The sequence below is a fragment of the Bufo bufo genome, chromosome 9 (genome assembly GCF_905171765.1).
Source record: "Bufo bufo chromosome 9, aBufBuf1.1, whole genome shotgun sequence".
Taxonomy (NCBI): domain Eukaryota; kingdom Metazoa; phylum Chordata; class Amphibia; order Anura; family Bufonidae; genus Bufo; species Bufo bufo.
This window is the reverse complement of record NC_053397.1, coordinates 55,280,143-55,300,139: the sequence shown is the minus strand read 5'-3', so window position 1 is coordinate 55,300,139 and position 19,997 is coordinate 55,280,143. Positions and strand designations below refer to the sequence as shown.

The 19,997-nt window shown below is 39.1% G+C and overlaps 1 protein-coding gene across 1 annotated transcript in view; it reads right to left on the bottom strand.

The window, feature by feature from the left end:
* Positions 1-2,428: 2,428 nt before the first annotated feature.
* HFM1 (helicase for meiosis 1) overlaps positions 2,429-19,997 on the bottom strand; it is a 204,098-nt gene continuing 186,529 nt past the window's right edge. The window contains exons 28-34 of the mRNA XM_040408743.1: positions 18,617-18,700; positions 17,187-17,344; positions 16,891-16,994; positions 14,248-14,376; positions 10,010-10,093; positions 5,021-5,139; positions 2,429-2,503 (exon numbers count right to left, since the gene is read on the bottom strand). Of these exons, the coding sequence (XP_040264677.1) occupies positions 2,429-2,503; positions 5,021-5,139; positions 10,010-10,093; positions 14,248-14,376; positions 16,891-16,994; positions 17,187-17,344; positions 18,617-18,700 (753 nt within the window). The remainder of the gene's footprint in view (positions 2,504-5,020; positions 5,140-10,009; positions 10,094-14,247; positions 14,377-16,890; positions 16,995-17,186; positions 17,345-18,616; positions 18,701-19,997) is intronic.

Below are 19,997 nucleotides of genomic sequence, written 5' to 3'. Positions count from 1 at the left end.
GCAGCTTGCAGCGTTCAGGTGTCCGCCTGGCCGTGCGGAGGCAAACGGATCCGTCCAGACTTACAATGTAAGTCAATGGGGACGGATCCGTTTGAAGTTGACACAGTATGGCTCAATTTTCAAACGGATCCGTCTCCCATTGACTTTCAATGTAAAGTCAAAACGGATCCGTTTGCATTATCATGAACAAAAAAAAAAATATATATATTTTTTTTTTTTTTTTGTTCATGGTAATGCAAACGGATCCGTTCTGAACGGATCTAAACGTTTGCATTATAGGTGCGGATCCGTCTGGGCACATACCAGACGGATCCGACCTAAACGCAGGTGTGAAAGTAGCCTTACAGTGTGTTTAAAATAGGATGACAGATTCAATGACATATTAATCTTACAATCTATGAAATGAGGAAGATAAATAAAGTCTTAAGTAACTTCCTATAGGAGAAGAAAAAGTTCAATCTCCAGAGGTGACAAGGCTTCTAAATCATAAGAACTGTAAATCTGTGGAAGAGTCACCTCAGGAGGTGGTCACAGCAGGAACAGTGGACGGTTTTAAAAAAGGCTTAGATGATTTGCTTATGTAAATGTGTAGATGTCTGGTTTTCACTCCACTTCTCTTAATTCCCATCCCAACCCATTCCTTTATTGAACTTCTTGGATCTTATTTCAACCATACTATGTAACTATACGATGAATAGCTAGTTATGTAAAAATAAAATGTTTCTAACAAAATAAATTAGCAGTCATAAGTTATTATAATTATAGTTCTCAGCATCATCAGCTCATCAAATAACTCAAAGCAGACCTACGTGTGCTATACCATCTTTTCTACTTACGTGCTCCATCTTGTGGCTGTTGTGTATTATTTCTGGTTTTGGAAAAGGTCTGTTTTTCCAGTGCTATTTGTACAGGCGTGGTTGTCGAACTGTATAGAGGAAAATGATCTTAAGATCAGTTACAAGAAATATAGCACATTAATGCAAAAAATAATTTGAATAATCACAATGGCTAGGTATGTGCTCAGTATGTCTACCAAGCTCAAAATTAAAAATTAAATAATTTCTTCCACTGTTGTCTTAAGTAAAGCTATTCTGTGCATTAAGACAGGAAATTAAAGCAGAACGACCAGCCGCACAAAACAACAAGAGAGCAAGTACATCAGAGTCTGCCTCACGCATGCTACATGACCTCCTGTAGAAACCTGAGGTTCGGATGTTGCTTTACACCTTCTGATGTGTAATATTTACAGATACCCTTTAAATGGCACACATCAAGTATCAGTGACATCCACACCACTGAGAAAGAAAAAAACAAAGATGCTTGTCTTATAGGCAGTGTAGTGAGGAAAAGGTCATATTTAGTACATGGAAATAGAAATAAGTTATAGTAATAGGTAAAAGCGTGAAGCCATTAACGATTAGGAAAGAGTGGTATGGAGGAGCAAGTCCAAATACAATCAACTGAAAAGCTGCTGGAGGAGGGCTTGATCACTTCCTTCAAGTATGGTGTAGGAAAAGTAATGGTGTAGATCTGCTTTGGCTTTGGTAAGTTGTGATATTTACACACTGTGCGATAAGGGGGGTATTTGGCAATGCTGTAAGCAGTTTTCTGGTGCATAAAATTTTCAATTGACTGATAAAAATATTCTTAGATGCTCACTCATGCCATAAAACCATAATTTACACCAGAAAGCTGGCGCAAATTATAACTGAAGCCTATGGCAGCCCATGGCTGGTGTATATTTCTGTGACACTCACATAGGATAAGATTATTTTTATTTAATAAATTTGGCGAATCTTACCCCAATGGACTGGCGTATTGAAATGTGCCCCAAACAGAAAAGTTAGGGTACTTTCCGACTAGGGTTTTTCTTTTCCGGCATAGAGTTCCATCCTAGGGGCTCAATACCGGAAAAGAACTGATCAGTTTTATCCTAATGCATTCTGAATAATGATCCGTTCAATATGCATCAGGATGTCTTCAGTTCAGTCACTGTACGTTTTTTGGACGGAGAGAATACTGCAGCATGCTGTGGTATTTTCTCTGTCCAAAATTCTGGAACACTTGCCAGAATTATTTTACATTGAAATGCATTAATGCCAGATCCGGCCTAAGTGTTCTGGAAAAACGGATCCGGCTTTGTGGTCTGCGCATGCGTAGACCTTTAAAAATGTGAAAAAGATAAATACCAGATCCGTTTTTCCGGATGACAACCGGAGAGACGGATCCGGTATTGCAATACATTTGTGAGACGGATCCGCATCCGGATCTGTCTACAAATGGTATCCGTTTAGATTGCCGGCGACGGAACTGCCTGCCAGAATCCAGCGACACTAGTGTGAAAGTACCCATACCATTCTACATTATATACAGTACATACACATATGCACACATATATTTAATTATAATGTGCAATCACCATGAAAACTCACGTCATGGAAGCTTTAGGCATGAAGGCAAACTTTTCCAGGTTCACAGTTTTCAACTCACTTTGCATCTGCATCTAAGAAATTTCATGATTTATATTGTAGAAAAAAACAGCAAGTATATAAAGAGAATTACATATGCAAAATATGAGAATTTTACTGCAGTTTGTGTACCCCCATTTATCAAGTAGTACTTAGCATTTGAAATCAATATCACCATTGCTTCTAGAGTTTTTTCTTGTACACATATCATCATAAATTATATTATTATAATTAGTTATAGATTTATTGTGCAAGTTGATACTGCTGTGTAATACCACAAATAAGAATACTTTTAGGGCTACCACTTTTGGATGGCACCCAAATTAATTCACCACCTCTACAAAAAGTGATATATTTGAGCTAGTGGGTTCATAGTCGGTCCTGTACTCCTATAACCGGTTCCCAAGGAACAGTTCACTCCATGGTCTGCATGCCCCAGAAGAGGCTGAACAAGGGCGAAACCCAGGGTCAGGCATTTGTAGTCAGCACAAGTAGTATTGATATGCTGTATTTTATTTGCCTTTGTGACTATGAGGAATAAAAATATGTTTTATTATTTATTTTTATTATTATCCTAGCAGTGTATGCTATATTTTCCTCTTCTCAAGCCATTACAGATACAAGTATTGCAGCATTTCTAGTGTTGGAGACATCAATTCATATGTGATGGCTGAAGTCGGACCATGGAGTGAACTGTTGCTTGGGAACCGGTTATTAGAGTATAGGGCCGTCTAGGAACCCATTGACTGAAATATAACACATTTTATAGAGTTGGTGAGTGAATTAGAGTGCCAGCCAAACGTGGTAGCCCTAGGACTGTGCTTTTCCTGGACTTGGCTCAGTTTGAAGGCCAGAATTGTACTTTGTACTTTATTTTATCTTTATTTAATGTGATCTTGTGATCTAGGGGTTTTCCTTTCATATTTTTAACAAATATTATTTTTTTATTCATTTTACCTTTTTATTTATTTGTGTTATATTTTGACCCTTTTTTACATTTATAGCCATGTGCCAAAACATTGCAGCACACCTCAATATGGCCCTAGCAACAAGTTGATATGTCCAGGCCAGACAGCCCTGATGCGTCTGTCTGCTACAGCTGTTGCCACACTCTTGATCATGCGGACACAGTGGAATCTGTACACTATAAAACTGTCTAAGGCCTCTTTCACACTACAGTATGTCGATTTCAGTGTTTTGCGTTCTGTTTTTCATGGATCCGTTTTTCCGTTTTTTTGTTTCCGTTGCGTTTCCGTTTCGGTTCCGTTTTTTCGTTCCGTTTTTCCGTATGGCATATACAGTATACAGTAATTACATAGAAAAAATTGGGCTGGGCATAACATTTTCAATAGATGGTCAGAAAAAACGGAACGGATACGGAAGACATACGGATGCATTTCCGTATGTGTTCCGTTTTTTTTGCAGACCTATTGACTTTAATGGAGCCACGGAACGTGATTTGCGGCCAAATATAGGACATGTTCTATCTTTCAACGGAACGGAAAAACGGAAATACGGAAACGGAATGCATACGGAACACATTCCGTTTTTTTTGCGGAACCATTGAAATGAATGGTTCCGTATACGGAACGCAAAAAACGGACCACAAAACGAAAAAAAAAAAACGGTAGTGTGAAAGAGGCCTAAAAGGAATATTTGTTGTTGCCTATGGCAGCCAATCACAGTGCAGCTTTCATTTTTAAACAGCACTATTAGAAATTAAAGCTAAGCTGTTATTGCTTCCTATGAGCAATTATTTAGGCAGTTTCTCCCCCATTATTTCCAGCAGGCACCCTGCCATGTCATATCATGCTTTCAGTTGTCTTGACATTGAAAATAAGCATTTACACTATAGATCTTCCCATTGATAACAGTAGGACCACCGTGACCATCTGCCTCAAAATCTGAAACGGGGATTTACAAAACTAATTACCCATTTAAAATAACAAATAGCATGTGATAACTAATATACTAAGTGGTGTTCTTGCTGGGCCCATATGGCGCTACACACATTTGGGTCTGGGAGTCTGTGGTCCCTATGTAATACTTTAATGTACAAGTAATTTTTTTATATAAAAATAGACCTGTATAAAAAATATCATACCCTGCTGAAAACGTATGAACTTATTTGTCATAATTGTTAAAGTATTTATAAGATGGAGCTTTGCCATATTTTCCTAGTATTATGATAACACAGCTCGAGTCTTTGTTCTAGATCGCCATTCTTTCATCATTCGGTGAAATTGAGTTCACAGACATGAATTAAAGGAAACAATTACTGCTCTGCTGAAAGATACTGAGCACAGAGACATAACGTGAGAGCTGTCTCTAGCTCATAAACATCAGATACCCAACTCATGCTGTTGTGGATGCCACAGTGGGGGTCTGCTCTTCCACATAGCACGCTAGCTGCTCTCTCTGCATGACGTTAGTCTAACTATCCCAGCTAATGTAAGATTCATTAAGTAATCCATGTGCTGATGTCGCAAAAGCAATTTTATGTAATGACATGTTCTTTGAATTTTCTCATCCTGCCTTTTTGATCATGTTACCTTTAGTCTCTTTACTGGTGGAGCTGATGAAACTGAATTTCGACTCCTTAGATCACTCAGATATGAAGAGAAGTCTGAATTAGTTTTACTGTCAGCTTTATAAGAAACTCCGGTTTTACCTGAAATTTGTAAATAAACAGATTATATTTTAATGTGTAAAATGCCAGTCTGTCTCAGTTTGTAACCAGAATATCTAAGATGGTTTTAAATAAACACATTGCATCACCAAATCTTACAATTCAAGGATTTCTACCTCTACAAATCTCAATATCCTCTCTGCCTTACAAACTACATTCAAAGAAAAAAAAAGTAAACATTGCAGGTACATTGTCAGATAAGGAACTACACTTTATTCTAAATTCTGTTAAAAGGCAACTCCGATACATCTCTGCTGCACAATTAACCCCTTAGGGACCGGGCTCATTTTCACCTTAAGGGCTAGGCCATTTTTTGCAAATCTGACCAGTGTCACTTTATGTGTAAATAACTTTAAAATGCTTTTACTTATCCACGCTATTCTGAGAATGTTTTTTCGTCACATATTGTACTTCATGACACTAGTAAAATAGAGTCCAAAAAATTCATTTTTATTTATAAAAAAATATTAAATTTACCCAAAATTTTGAAAAATTAGCACATTTCCAAGTTTCAATTTCTCTACTTCCATAATACATAGTAATACCTCCAAAAATAGTTATTACTTTACATTTCCCATATGTCTACTTCATACTTTATGTTAGGATCATTTTGGGAATGACATTTTATTTTTTGGGGACGTTACAAGGCTTAGAAGTTTAGAAGCAAATCTTAAAATTTTTCAGAAATTTTAAAAAACCCACTTTTTAAGGACCAGTTCAGGTCTGAAGTCACTTTGTGAGGCTTACATAATAGAAACCACCCAAAAATGACCCCATTCTAGAAACTACACCCCTCAAGGTATTCAAAACTGATTGTACAAACATCGTTAACCCTTTAGGTGTTCCACAAGAGTTAATGGCCAATGATTTTTTGGCAAATTTTCCATTTTAATGATTTTTTTCCAGTAACAAAGCAAGGGCTAACAGCCAAACAAAACTAAATAATTTTAATTTAAAATCATTCACTCACCATCTGATAAATGTTAAAAATAAATTAATTTTATTAAAATAAATTAAATTGAGAAAAATGCTGTGTTGCCCTCACAATCCTAATATACTGAGATTGTTGGACACCAGTTTCTGAACCTTACACTTCAGATGTTACAATCATGTGAGCTAAATGTGCAATAGTGCTTAAACAATGTATCTAAATTGGTTGAGTGACAGCTTGTGCAAAATACTTATTACAATATATATATTTTTTATACCCTAATATAAATCCATAGTGTATCAATAATAGTAATACAATAATAAAACCATATATTGTGATATAAATGTGAATAAAAAATTTATCCTCCCAAGGATGGTTGTGACTATTAGTATAAATAATAAATGTATAAAAACTGGTGAAATCGGTCTCTTGGGAGGGCAGGTATCAATAATAAGGCTGGCGTCTGGGGCGTCCCCCTCGCACAGCCTCTTACCTGTCACCTCCGTTCACTGATGACCAGGCTGTATCTCCTTAGCTCTATGTAGCACACGGGTGTCACGCAGTCCTGCGGTCCTTCTGGTTGTTCGGTATGTCGATTACTATCACCGTAGTGCGAACTTTCCAGCTATGTTTCCAGCTATGTGGAGCACGGACCTCAGCGTCTCACGTGGAAGAGTTTGCAGTCTTTGCCGTAGAATAGCAGCTTGGTTGTATCACGTGACGTGACGTCAGCCGGATCAGGTAATGTTTTCACTCTGTTTAAGTGTGAGGTATCTTTAAAGGGCCCAGTGCCCCAAATAAAATTCCAATTAAAGATATGAAGTACAATCTCTTTAAGGTGGTCTTAGGTGGGTAGTTATAAGTCCAAGACGGCCAGACGCGTTTCGAGGTGACAACCTCTTCCTCAGTGGCCTTGGTTCCTAATACAACTACCCCCTTCTTATATAGTCAATGACCTTGAAAACCCACCTAAGACATGGTCTGGATTTTAGGGATTTCCATCCAATCACAGTATTTTATTTCTCACCTGTTATGGTGAAGTTTTTGCTCTTGTGGAAGTGTGGTACTCTCTGAAGCAACCAATAATGCAGAGGCCCGGATGATCGGGGCACATGTCACACTGAGTGGTGGTGTCCTTTCGTATCCCCTTCCTGTGACACACTCTGCACCTTTTTTGGGTCTGTCCCTTCTATCCAGTATGGGGGACCACACCTGGAAAGTGTTGGCTAGGGACGATCCGGGCGCCTCCGGCCTGCTCTTTCCCGGTCAGAAAAGATCAGGGCCTTGAGGACTGCCTCATAGAACTGGAGGAATTTCCCTGTGTTGCCTGCGCTCTGGGACAGCACAAAAGAGTTGTACAAGGCAACCTGTACCAAGGAGACCGCAACTTTTTTGTACCATGCCCGGGTTTTGCGAATGGCATTATATGGCTTGAGGACTTGATCAGAGAGATCAACTTTGTGAGGTATCCACGTACAGGTGGTAAGCCTTATCTAGCAGTGGGTGCATAAGGTCCCACACAAGTTTCCCGCTAACACCGAGAGTGGGGGGACATTCGGTTGAATACGGGAATCTCACTCCTCGTACACACGAAACTTGTAAGTCTAGCCTGAGGTACTCTCACAAAGTTTGTACAGCTTCACGCCATACCTTGCCCGCTTAGAGGGAACATACTGGCGGAAAAGGCGTCTCCCCTTGAAAGCAATGAAAAAAAAACACTAAATAAAAAAAAGGCCAAAAAATTTGAAAAAAATTAATATTCTAACTTGCTGATCAGCCGTCCGAAGCTGATCAGCGGTGGGGTGTGCGATGCGCTAACAGTGGCCGGACGCTAAGAGTGCCGACCACAGTCAGCATACGCAGAAAAAAAAAAAAAAACTGCTTGCGCCCCCAAAAATGTGTGTGTGTGGGGGGGAAGCAGGGGGGCAAGCTGCAGCACCCCTGGGGGGGTCTAGGGTCACAGACACCCGATTAGGAGGGTCAGAAGAGGGGTGCTGGGCAGATATGGGGGTTGCTGGGTACAGATTTGATGCAGCTCCTCTCTCCACGGGCTCCGGACACAGAAAGAGAGAGGAGGCAGAGCCGCAGGAAGTTTAAAACTCCTGCCCGCCCTGCAGCCAATCAGAAGTGATCCTGAGAGGTGATGTCACCATCACCTCTCAGGATCACAGGATGGTGATTGGTGGTATATTATCACACCACCGATCACCATCCTGTTCCGGGTTATCGTGTCACCAGAGACCCGAATAACCCGAAAACGCAGCAAACCGCAGGTCTGAATTGACCTGCGGTTCGCTGCGATCGCCAATACGGGGGGGAAGAGAGGGGGTGCCTGCTGATTGCGGCGGTGATCGGAAATACACCGGTCCTTAAGTACCGGGACATCATGATGTATCGGTACGTCATGTGTCCCCAACAGGTTAAGGCTCTGTGCATAAGGTGTATTAAGACTTCCACTGGAAGTATACATCAAGAAGATTTCCTGTACAGTGTCATATGTCCTCCATTGGCCACAAAAGGTGTACCACATGGTATACTTCTTTTTGCAGTAGCCCAATGGACAGGACACTCTTCTGACTTCTATTGGGTGACTGGAGCTCTATGGATAGGTTTTTGTATACACCATGAGTTTTTCCCGGCCTGAGTCACTGAATGGCGGTACAAATTAATTATGTTGGACTTTGAAAAGTAGTTCAAACATGGAGCATAAGCTTGTGTCAACTAACCAGATTCCAGCTTCATTTGGTCTTGGCTTTAGATAAGCAACTTTGGACTACGCATCTACTATGTATCTGCAAATATTCAAGATCCTAAAATTTTTGTATAATCAACACTGGTTCGAACTTTGCACAAATTGTAAGCTCAAATTTTATTCATATAATGTAAATAATGGTGGATAAGTGCTCTCTGGGGAACACAAACGTCACACGTATTGTGTATTGCTCAATGACCTGTAAATGATTACAGTAAGGAAATGTGATTTATTACAGTAAACTCGTCATAATCCTGGACATGACACCTGCTGGACTGTCAAACTTTTAAATTCCTGGTAAAATCCAGTGAAGTTCTAAGCATTCAGCTACAACAATTCCATAACTTTATTTGGGACACAGAACATTTAAAATCCAAGTTTCGACAGTGCAACATGTTCTTAGAAGATTAAATTTTTTTTTTATTTCTTATTCTTTTTTTTATCTTCAACAGCTAACACGAGCCAAAGCCTTTTTTTTACTCCAACACGCTCTCAGTCATTGCATAATTCAACATTGCAATAGTCAGTTATGGTGCTATTTCCTGCATTCTGATATTTTCTTCTTGCTCAATCTTCTAATCCAACAAAATTCCAGACTGTTCGATCATTTCACATTAACTTTGTTTTTGGATTGTTTTTCACAATGGGAATTTAGTTTGAGCTATGTCGCTATTGTTGCCCTGTTTTCTGTGCTGCAGAATATTCAGATGATATACTAGTAATGAAAATTATTACTACAAATCTAAATGCTGCAGCTTTTCCATGATTTATGATTTTTGTATTTGGGATCTGGAATAAATGCTTGATCTGTGATTAATTTATCATCCTAGGCTTGTGGTACGATAGCACCCACTGAAAAGGCTTGCCTCCCGAAGTCCAAATCAGGGGTTCGAAAGTAAGCAATTTTGCAAAAGAGCATATTCCTCTTGATTAACTGACTCACTTAAAAGCCTTCACTGTGCAAGAAAGGTCTGTAGAACTAACCGTCCGAGAGGGACTTAGCATGCAAGGAGTGTTCCCTTTACATTGCTATTGCACCCTCTGGTAACTATTAGTAGGGCAGAAAAGTAAAACAATTTAAATTAACCTGTCTTAAAATTGATCCACAACTTCAAATCTAGCCACTTTAAAAATAAAACTGGTTCCAAAGGGTGTCATCAAAAACTTACAACATTCATGTCCACAAGCTTCTTTGTTTTTGCAATGATGGTTACATTCTCTCATTCCTTTTCTTATCAATGTCTGCAAGCTTCCTACAAAATAAAGTATATTTTTTAGCAATTCAAACAAATAGAAAGTTATAACGCTGCCTACAACGATAATATTAGGCTACTTTCACACTTACGTTTTTTGCGGATCCGTCATGGATCTGCAAAAACGCTTCCGTTACAGTAATACAACCGCATGCATCCGTCATGAACGGATCCGGTTGTATTATGTCTTCTATAGCCATGACAGATCTGTCATGAACACCACTGAAAGTCAATGGAGGACGGATCTGTTTTCTATTTTGCCAGATTGTGTCAGAGAAAACGGATCCGTCCCCATTAACTTACATTGTGTGCCAGGACGGATCCGTTTGCGGATTGGATGCGGACCAAAACTACGTTCGTGAGCATGAGGCCTAAGAAAAAGATTATTAGATTATTATTGTACTTGTCATACATATACTAAAGCAAAGAAGCATCAATATAGCAGTATTCCAGATTTTTTTTTAATGCTACAACTTGCTGTAAAAGCTAAACTCATATAGCAGATGCGTATATGGAATTTCAAGCTACAGTTGTGCACTTGTAGGGTCTTAGTGTATATAGTATAAAGAATAAAATATGGCACTCAATGGAAGTTGTATTTGGCAGCCATCTACATAGCGGTGAACACAACTGTACAGTCGTGGCCAAAAGTTTTGAGAATTACATAAATATTGGAAATTGGAAAAGTTGCTGCTTAAGTTTTTATAATAGCAATTTGCATATACTCCAGAATGTTATGAAGAGTGATCAGATGAATTGCATAGTCCTTCTTTGCCATGAAAATTAACTTAATCCCAAAAAAACTTTCCACTGCTTTCATTGCTGTCATTAAAGGACCTGCTGAGATCATTTCAGTAATCGTCTTGTTAACTCAGGTGAGAATGTTGACGAGCACAAGGCTGGAGATCATTATGTCAGGCTGATTGGGTTAAAATGGCAGACTTGACATGTTAAAAGGAGGGTGATGCTTGAAATCATTGTTCTTCCATTGTTAACCATGGTGACCTGCAAAGAAACGCGTGCAGCCATCATTGCGTTGCATAAAAATGGCTTCACAGGCAAGGATATTGTGGCTACTAAGATTGCACCTCAATCAACAATTTATAGGATCATCAAGAACTTCAAGGAAAGAGGTTCAATTCTTGTTAAGAAGGCTTCAGGGCGTCCAAGAAAGTCCAGCAAGCGCCAGAATCGTCTCCTAAAGAGGATTCAGCTGCAGGATCGGAGTTCCACCAGTGCAGAGCTTGCTCAGGAATGGCAGCAGGCAGGTGTGAGCGCATCTGCACGCACAGTGAGGCGAAGACTTTTGGAAGATGGCCTGGTGTCAAGAAGGGCAGCAAAGAAGCCACTTCTCTCCCAAAAAAAACATCAGGGACAGATTGATCTTCTGCAGAAAGTATGGTGAATGGACTGCTGAGGACTGGGGCAAAGTCATATTCTCCGATGAAGCCTCTTTCCGATTGTTTGGGGCATCTGGACAAAGGTTTGTCCGGAGAAGAAAAGGTGAGCGCTACCATCAGTCCTGTGTCATGCCAACAGTAAAGCATCCTGAGACCATTCATGTGTGGGGTTGCTTCTCATCCAAGGGAAAGGGCTCACTCACAATTTTGCCCAAAAACACAGCCATGAATAAAGAATGGTACCAAAACACCCTCCAACAGCAACTTCTTCCAACAATCCAACAATAGTTTGGTGAAGAACAATGCATTTTCCAGCACGATGGAGCACCGTGCCATAAGGCAAAAGTGATAACTAAGTGGCTCGGGGACCAAAACATTGACATTTTGGGTCCAGATCTTAATCCCATTGAGAACTTGTGGTCAATCATCAAGAGGCGGGTGGACAAACAAAAACCCACTAATTCTGACAAACTCCAAGAAGTGATTATAAAAGAATGGGTTGCTATCAGTCAGGAATTGGCCCAGAAGTTGATTGAGAGCATGCCCAGTCGAATTGCAGAGGTCCTGAAAAAGAAGGGCCAACACTGCAAATACTGACTCTTTGCATAAATGTTATGTAATTGTCGATAAAAGCCTTTGAAACGTATGAAGTGCGTGTAATTATATTTCACTACATCACAGAAACAACTGAAACAAAGATCTAAAAGCAGTTTAGCAGCAAACTTTGTGAAAACTAATATTTTTGTCATTCTCAAAACTTTTGGCCACGACTGTACACTGCTGCAGTATCTTGCTTCATTTCTGAAGTTCTATGTGTCAGAACCAATCGTTGTCAATCTGTTGTATTGCCTTAAAGGGAACCTGTCATCAACTTTGTGCTGCTCATACTAACGGCAACATAAAGTAGAGACAGGTGAGTTGATTTCAGCGGTCTGTTATTTATAAGTTAAAAGTAAGTGGTTGCCAAGAACAAACATCACAATGATTGCAGACTGGGCCTGGAAAAGAGTCCCGGCCACCAGAGACGAGTCATGGTTATTCATAATTTCCTGCCCACCTGCTGATGACTGACAGTCTTCTACCTAGTTTTCTCCCTTTCTCTCTAGGAGAGAACTGCCAATCATCAGCAGGTGGGTGAGAGTGCAGGAGATTATGAATAACCAGGACTCTTCTCAGGTAGATTTGACTCTTTTTAAGGCCTGTGATGCAATGATTATGATACTGGTTCTCAGCAACCACTTACTTTTAGCTCATCAGTGACACACCGCTGAGATCAGCATTTCTGTCACTATTTTATTCTGCCCTCAGTGAGGTCAGCATAAAGTTGATGACAGGTTTCCTTTAAAATAAAGTACAAGCAAATGCAACTTCCTCTGAGTGCCAGGTTTTATTCTTTATACTATAAATCTGAAATAACTTTTTTCTGAATGTTTTATTTTGCTACGTATATTAGGATAGTAAATTATTTACTTGCCCAAGTGAAGGTTGTTAAAAGTGTACAAGTGGTCAGTCTCGTACATTCAGGAATAACTTTTTACAGAGATTTAAATGGTGCATTTGAAGAAGATTTGATCTGTCTACCTCTCTATTTACATGCTGTCAGCAAGTCATTTGAGTGGAGTGAATTAAAGGGATTTTCTGGTTTTGAAACCTATTTCAGGTATTCTTTTAGGTGTCCCCCACTTAGGCCCCTTGTGGCTACAAAATGTCTTTCTTAGGCTACCTTTACACTAGCGGAAGGACAGATCCGACAGTCTGCTCACCCTGTCAGATCCGTCCTTCCTCTATTTCCCCGTGCCGCCAGACTGCCGCTCTGTCCCCATTGACTATAATGGGGATGGGGCGGAGCTCCAGCGCAGCACGGCGAGAGGCCGCTGGACTAAAAGTACTGCATGTCTGACTTTTTAGTCCGGCGACCTCTCACCGTGCACTGCCGTGGCAGGGGTGGCAGTCCAGCGGCATGGCGAAATAGCGACAGGAAGGATCCGACAGGGTGAACAGCCTTTCGGATCCGTCCTGCCGCTAATGTGAAAGTACCCTTACTCTGGAGGAACCAGCAAGTATGTGCATTACAAAAACTGCCAATATTCCGTATGATGGCACTGCAGGGAAATTAAAACACTTGCTACCAGGTTCCCTCATAAAAAAAATACAGCTGATCATCATCAATGATCCCTTTAAAGAGTATGGGGGTCAATTAAGATCAGAAATATGCCTATATTAGGCGTATATCTGGCGCAGATTGTGGCACAAAGGTTAAAACCTTTGCGCTGCAATCTGTGACTTTTCCTCGCCCACACCAGGTCTAAAAAAGTGGACATGCCCCTTGTTTTAGGCATAGAAAATGGTCTAAATGTAAGACAGCTAGGTAGCCGGCTTACATTTAGACCACCGCATCAGATTAACTTAACTGATGCCTCTTATTTTTTAGTGTTCTGTTAGCATTTTTTTATTTTTTATTTAGCTGTTTTTATTTAGGGGAGAAAGGGTCTGAAGGGTTTTGCTGAGAAAAAAGTCTGTCTCTTCACTGACAGCTTTAACGAATCCCATTCATTGTAGCACTCTGAAGTAAATGCAAGGTCACATAACCAGCTAGTAGAGAAAGCTGATTTTGTTTTCTTAAAGTGCACACCCCTTATGAATATTAAGGAGCATTTAATTTTTTTTTGTAATGGATATTCTTGGTGACATAGAGAGAACTATATGGTCTTCAGTGCTGCAATACACAGAGAGAAGAACATTGGCAACATTTACCAGAGTTGGATCTTGCGTTACTTTCCTTTGAAAATGTATCTTCAGATTTCCACTTAGCTCCCACATCTCTCTCACATCGCTGTGGCACAGCATAAAGAACGCTGAAGCTTTGCTGAATGTCAAGGCCAACTTTTCAGGACATAAATATACAACAGTTTGTATTAGTAAAGTGAATAAATGCTCAGTATTTAATTGCTCTACATATCTGAGAGATTTAATGGAAGGAGACAAAGCTTTTTGAAGTTCAGTTTTTGATAACTATATGCTTATTTAATATACTTGTGTTTATTAATTTAGGATTAACTAGAAAAACTTTACGTAAACTTAGGAGAAAAGCTTTGGTGAAATTTTCCATTTGCTCAGTAAACTGAAAGTGCTCTTTCTGGCCTAAACAGCAATGTCTGTGTAAACCATTCTATCCATTATGTGACATGTTTTGTGTTTGCTAAGTGTCAATTCCAACATTAAAATCTGTGGATTAGATGGTAAGCAGTTTAATACGTGCACTTGTACAAAATGGAAGGCCCTTCTTGTTTAAATATTTTTCAGCTTCATGAATATACTGTTTTGTCATCTAAATTTTAAAGCACATCCTCTAGGTGAATGTCCACTTATAGAACCATTTAGCTTCTAGTTTCATTCTGTGCAGACTAATTGAATATATATTTTTATAAGGGGTTGAAGCTCAATACTGTTATAGAACTACATATCACCTGCATAGACATAGGAGAGAATTTATCATAAGGGGAATATTTGAAGTCAGTTTTGCTTGAGTCAAATGTTTGATAAATTTGTCTTATCCTTCAAACTAACGCTTTTGTCTACAAAAGCTCCTCCAGTTTTCCTACTTCACCCAGTGATCGCTAACCTCCGGCACTCCAGCTGTGGTGAAACTACGACTCCCAGCATGCTCCATTCATTTCTGTGGCATTCTGAGAACAGCTAAGCAAGTGTGCATCTTGGGAGTTGTAGTTTTACCAAAGCTGGAGTGCCAGAGCTTAGCTATCATAGCAAACGAAGTGAGACTGTGACTTTTTTTGCAACTTTTAAAAAAAGTCTCAGCAATAAATCTGGAATGAAACTCATTAACATAACTAACCACACCCACTTACCCACACATTTTTCAAAACTGGAGCAAGTGGTGTAAAAATGCAAAATATTTGCTTAAGTGAGCCAGAGAAGTCGCAAAAGTAACTTTTTCAAGCCGGACTTCTGGTATGAAAGCATGATCAATTAGTGCCATAGAGTTAAAGGAGTGGTGCAGCCAGTAATATAGATGATCTATCCTCAGGATAAGTCATCAATATTTGATAGGTGAGAGTCCACTACCAGAACCCCTGCCGATCAGATCTTTGAAGAGGCGTCGGCGCTCGTGCGAGCTTTACTACCTCTTCAGCATCACACAGTTTTTTGTCTCGCTTGCTAGTTATGTGCCCATTAGTGTTGCTCGAGCACCAAAGTGCTCGGGTGCTCTGGCCGAACACATCGGTATGCTCGTGTGCTCTACCGAGCACCCGAGCACAATGGAAGTCAATGGGAGAACCACAGGAACCTCCTGCTCGGAAGAGAAAAGGATGTCTGGCTCACAAAAAAAGGTTAGAAATTTATGGAAACCCCATCAAAATGGTTTGAAAATAGCATTAAGAGGATAGCTGGATGCATCTTGGACTCCTATTATCTATGACATACAATAGACAACCACACAAAGGCTATATACCAAAAGCCATGTATATGCAAGCCATCAATCTATCCATGAGACAGATAACAGGCTGAGTCAGCATACCTTACAATGGCAGCTTTGTGCACTATGAGATATTCCAAACCAGCTCTCATCTGACTGAGAACCAGTAAGCCTCAAAGTTACTTCACATCTGTTGGATGGCTTGGGTGGACCTGCACACCTAGATCAATATCATTAGGGTGACAAAAAGTTTTCTGATTGTCCTAACATAATATTCAATAACCTTTCTATACAGTTTTGTCATGTAAAAACTCATTTTCATAAACATGGGCATATGGGAAAGACATGCAAATGAGCAGAATGTGCCTTGTTTTTCAGCTGAAAAACCATTTGCATGAAAAATTCGCGATCTACACTACTCATGAACAGCGCCATCTATTGGTTTCATAGTCTTATGATGCCTGGTTTGATGCTCGGGTCTCCCATTGACTTTCATTGTATTAAATTGTGCTTGAGCACCCGCAGTATTCGGCCGAGCACTCGGATGGTCTGAGCATGCTTGCTCAACACTAGTGCCCATCTATTTGCTCATCCCATTTGTGCAGTTTTGCAAATGTACTGACACACACATAAGAGATGAAAAAACATTTTTCTTTCAACAGGAATCAGTGACATTATGCACACAGGGAAGTCAATGCATATGATGCGCCATGCAGTGCCATAGTATGCACATATTCTCTCCTAATACATCTAGGGGAGAATATCTTTGTAAAATGGCATCTGATGACAAAATTTTTATTTCTGTTGAATTCTGAAAAAAATCCAAAAATCCATATGAAATGGTAAAACTGACATAAATGCCTTGATAAATCTGCCCTGTAGAAGTTTTATAGTTATCATAATACAATCTGCATCTCTCCAAGCTGATGCCTCCAGTGCCTTTTGGGAGCGTGGTGCCTTACCATAATCAGAGCTTATAAGATTTATACTTAGTTCCTCTGATGTGGAAATTCTTTTGATTTCAATTTTTCTTGTCCAAATTCCTGACCTTATCAAGGTAGAATCCCTGTAAGGAAAACAAATAAATGAATACTAGTTTCAGTGTGCCAAAGAAAATGTGCGTGTGCCAAAGAAAAAGTGTGGTGTACCTTCTAAAAGGAGTATACAGACTTCTAGTTGAGGCCTGCAGCATCTGTAAATATAACACTGGTCTAATAATCTAATGACAATCAGAACATGTCTCAGTGTTATCACTCACATGATTTTCTGCTTAAATACAACATGGTTATCCAAGTCTCCAATAATGAGAGAGACATAATGTAAGTCATGAGCCGTTCTCTTTTTCTGTAGCTGCTCAAAGTTTGTCAACTTAACAGTAACAAGGATTTCAGCTATGGAAGGACTATATCTTCCTACCTGATAGAGAAAAAAAAAAGATTAGTCATAAACATTAATCAGTGATTTATATAGGTGATCTATAAGAGGCGTGTTACACATAGATTGGTACAGACATTTGTAAATAGGGGTTTCTGCTTTTACAATCCCTTTTTAGAAGGGTCCTCAAATAAGCTGATCAGAGTATAAACTGCTGGGTTCCTAATGGTAAGATTATGAGGCAGTAGGTAAATAAACCCTTCTGCCTCACAATGTAATCAATCAGGCGAGAGTATGAGGCAGTAGGGACATAATCTTGCCTGGCCCGAGGGAGGGGCTAGCAAGAGGAGTGGGGCTTGAGAGCAACGAGAGCAAGAGTGTCGCACTTAAACGTCATTTGCATACTACAAATAATGGCATACAAATCAAGGGCAGCATTGTAATCAAGTGAGCATCTGATTATGCTCAAGGTTATAAAAATTATCTTAAGGTCCCTTGTATCCCAAGATGATATCAATAAAAACTATTGCTACATAATATAAATTTTTGTATCTCCATAATTGTTGTGACCCCCAAAATAAAGTTTAAATATCATTGTTACCACACAGTAAAAACAAAACCTTTAAAGACAAGGGTGTAATTGTGTTGTCTTTTCACAGTCGCCCCAAAATCTTTTTTAAAGTTATAAAATTCGCCCGATGTACCCCAAAATTGTGCCATAGAAACACAACTTGCACTGAATAAAACAAGCCTTCCAAGTGAAAAAATAAAAAAAGTTATAGTTTTTAAAATGCAGAGATCAAAAAACGAAAAAAAAAATAATAATAATATAAAATGTACCAAACTAGCTGCGTCCTTAAGAACTTCAAGGTAGATAAAGATGCAGCTTATAAAACAGTTGTTAATAGTCATACAAATCTTTATTCATTTTTGCATCTGCATTTTGGTATAAGTGATCATACAACATTAAAATGCTCCAATTATAATAAAAAGCGTTTGTAAGATCTGAACAATTTTCCACAAAGCAATATAGGAAAGTACAAAGTATTGTAGTTTCAATGATTAGTTAAAAAAAATAAACTATGTAGGAAATCTATTACATATCATAGTATGTAAGCAATATAAAGTTATTACAGGTCAAGTTCCTCCTTTCAGTGGCCAATTCTAGTTATGCACTTTAATAAGCAGTTGAAGAGGTTCAACTCCTTCAAAAAGCATAAAGCTAGAATCAGCCATTGGAAGAACTTGACCTGTAAGACAAAAAAATAAATGTACATAACAAACATGAAATTTGAGTATTAATTACTGCCAGACCTGCTCAACACTAAGTCCATACTTTGGAAGATATATTACAGATTCTTTTATTTGATTTCCAAATGGAGGGTGTCTGTTCACAATCTGTAAAAGTAAGTAATGTAGAAAAAGGATAAGGGAGCACACTGTTATGTAATTAATCTGTCTATCTATCTATCTATCTATCTATCCATCCTAATCTATGCACAGCTATTCACATCCATATGTATTTATTAAGTTTTTCTGCAGAAGGACCCCCACTGATCTAATAGTTATTCTCTTTCCTGAGGATAGGCGATAACTTGAAATCACCAAAATACTCATTTAATGTCAATGTCTATCAAGTTCTTAAAAAAAAAAAAAATCTGAGACCTAGTTCTTGTTTATGATGGCAAAACCATGCTGAAACTTAGAGTACATCATTCTTTTAAATGTGACACTGCTTTACTTTAAGTTGCCCAGTCCCATTACTTCTCTTCCAAAAAAGGTAACAGTTGGCATTATACGTTTTAGCAGAATCCTGGAAAGCAAGAAGTTTAAAACTGAAACACTAAAGCCTTTCCCACCAAGACCCTCCACTCGCAATGTTTCTGGGAAGCAAACCCCTTCCTCATATATGATGACGTGGGTACAGTGAGGCATTATATACTAAAAGACTAGTGTTAGCATATATCAATCAATAAATACACAGCAATAAAAAACATATAACATTAAAGGGTTTTTTCTAAGATTCTGATATTGATGACCTATTTTCAGAATGGATCACCAATATCAGATCGTCAGGGGTCCGACACCTGGCACCCCTGTCAATCACCTGTTTGAAAAGGCTGCTGAAGTCACGTTCATCGGTCCTGTGGCCTAGGCGCAGCTCAATCCCATTCAAGTAAATGGGGCTGACCTGCAATACCAACCACAGCCACTATCCAATGAAGCACCGCGGTCCCCTCCAACAGCTGATCAGCAGGGGTCCTGGGTGTCGGACCCAAACCGATCTGATACTGATGACATATCCCAAGCACAAGTCATCAGTAATAGAATCTCAGAAAACCACTTTAATGTATTTCTGTGACTGAGATTTTTAAAAATGCATATAATGTTGTAGGATTTTGTTGACGTGTATTAGTACTAGTATGTCTCATTAGATTTCTAGTTTTATGGTACAGCAGGTTTATGAGTTCTGAATGTCCTCCCAACTGTCAAGACCTTCATTTAGGCTACTTTCACATCAGCGTTTTTTTATTCAGATTTTGAAATCCAGCACAGGATCTCAAAACCTGAATAAAACTGTTCAGTTTCATTTAATACATCTGGAACCATTTGTATTAAATAGAAACTGAACAAACCGGCATTAAAATCATTGTAAGTCAAAGGGTACAAGATCAATTTTTTTTGCGGCTTGTTC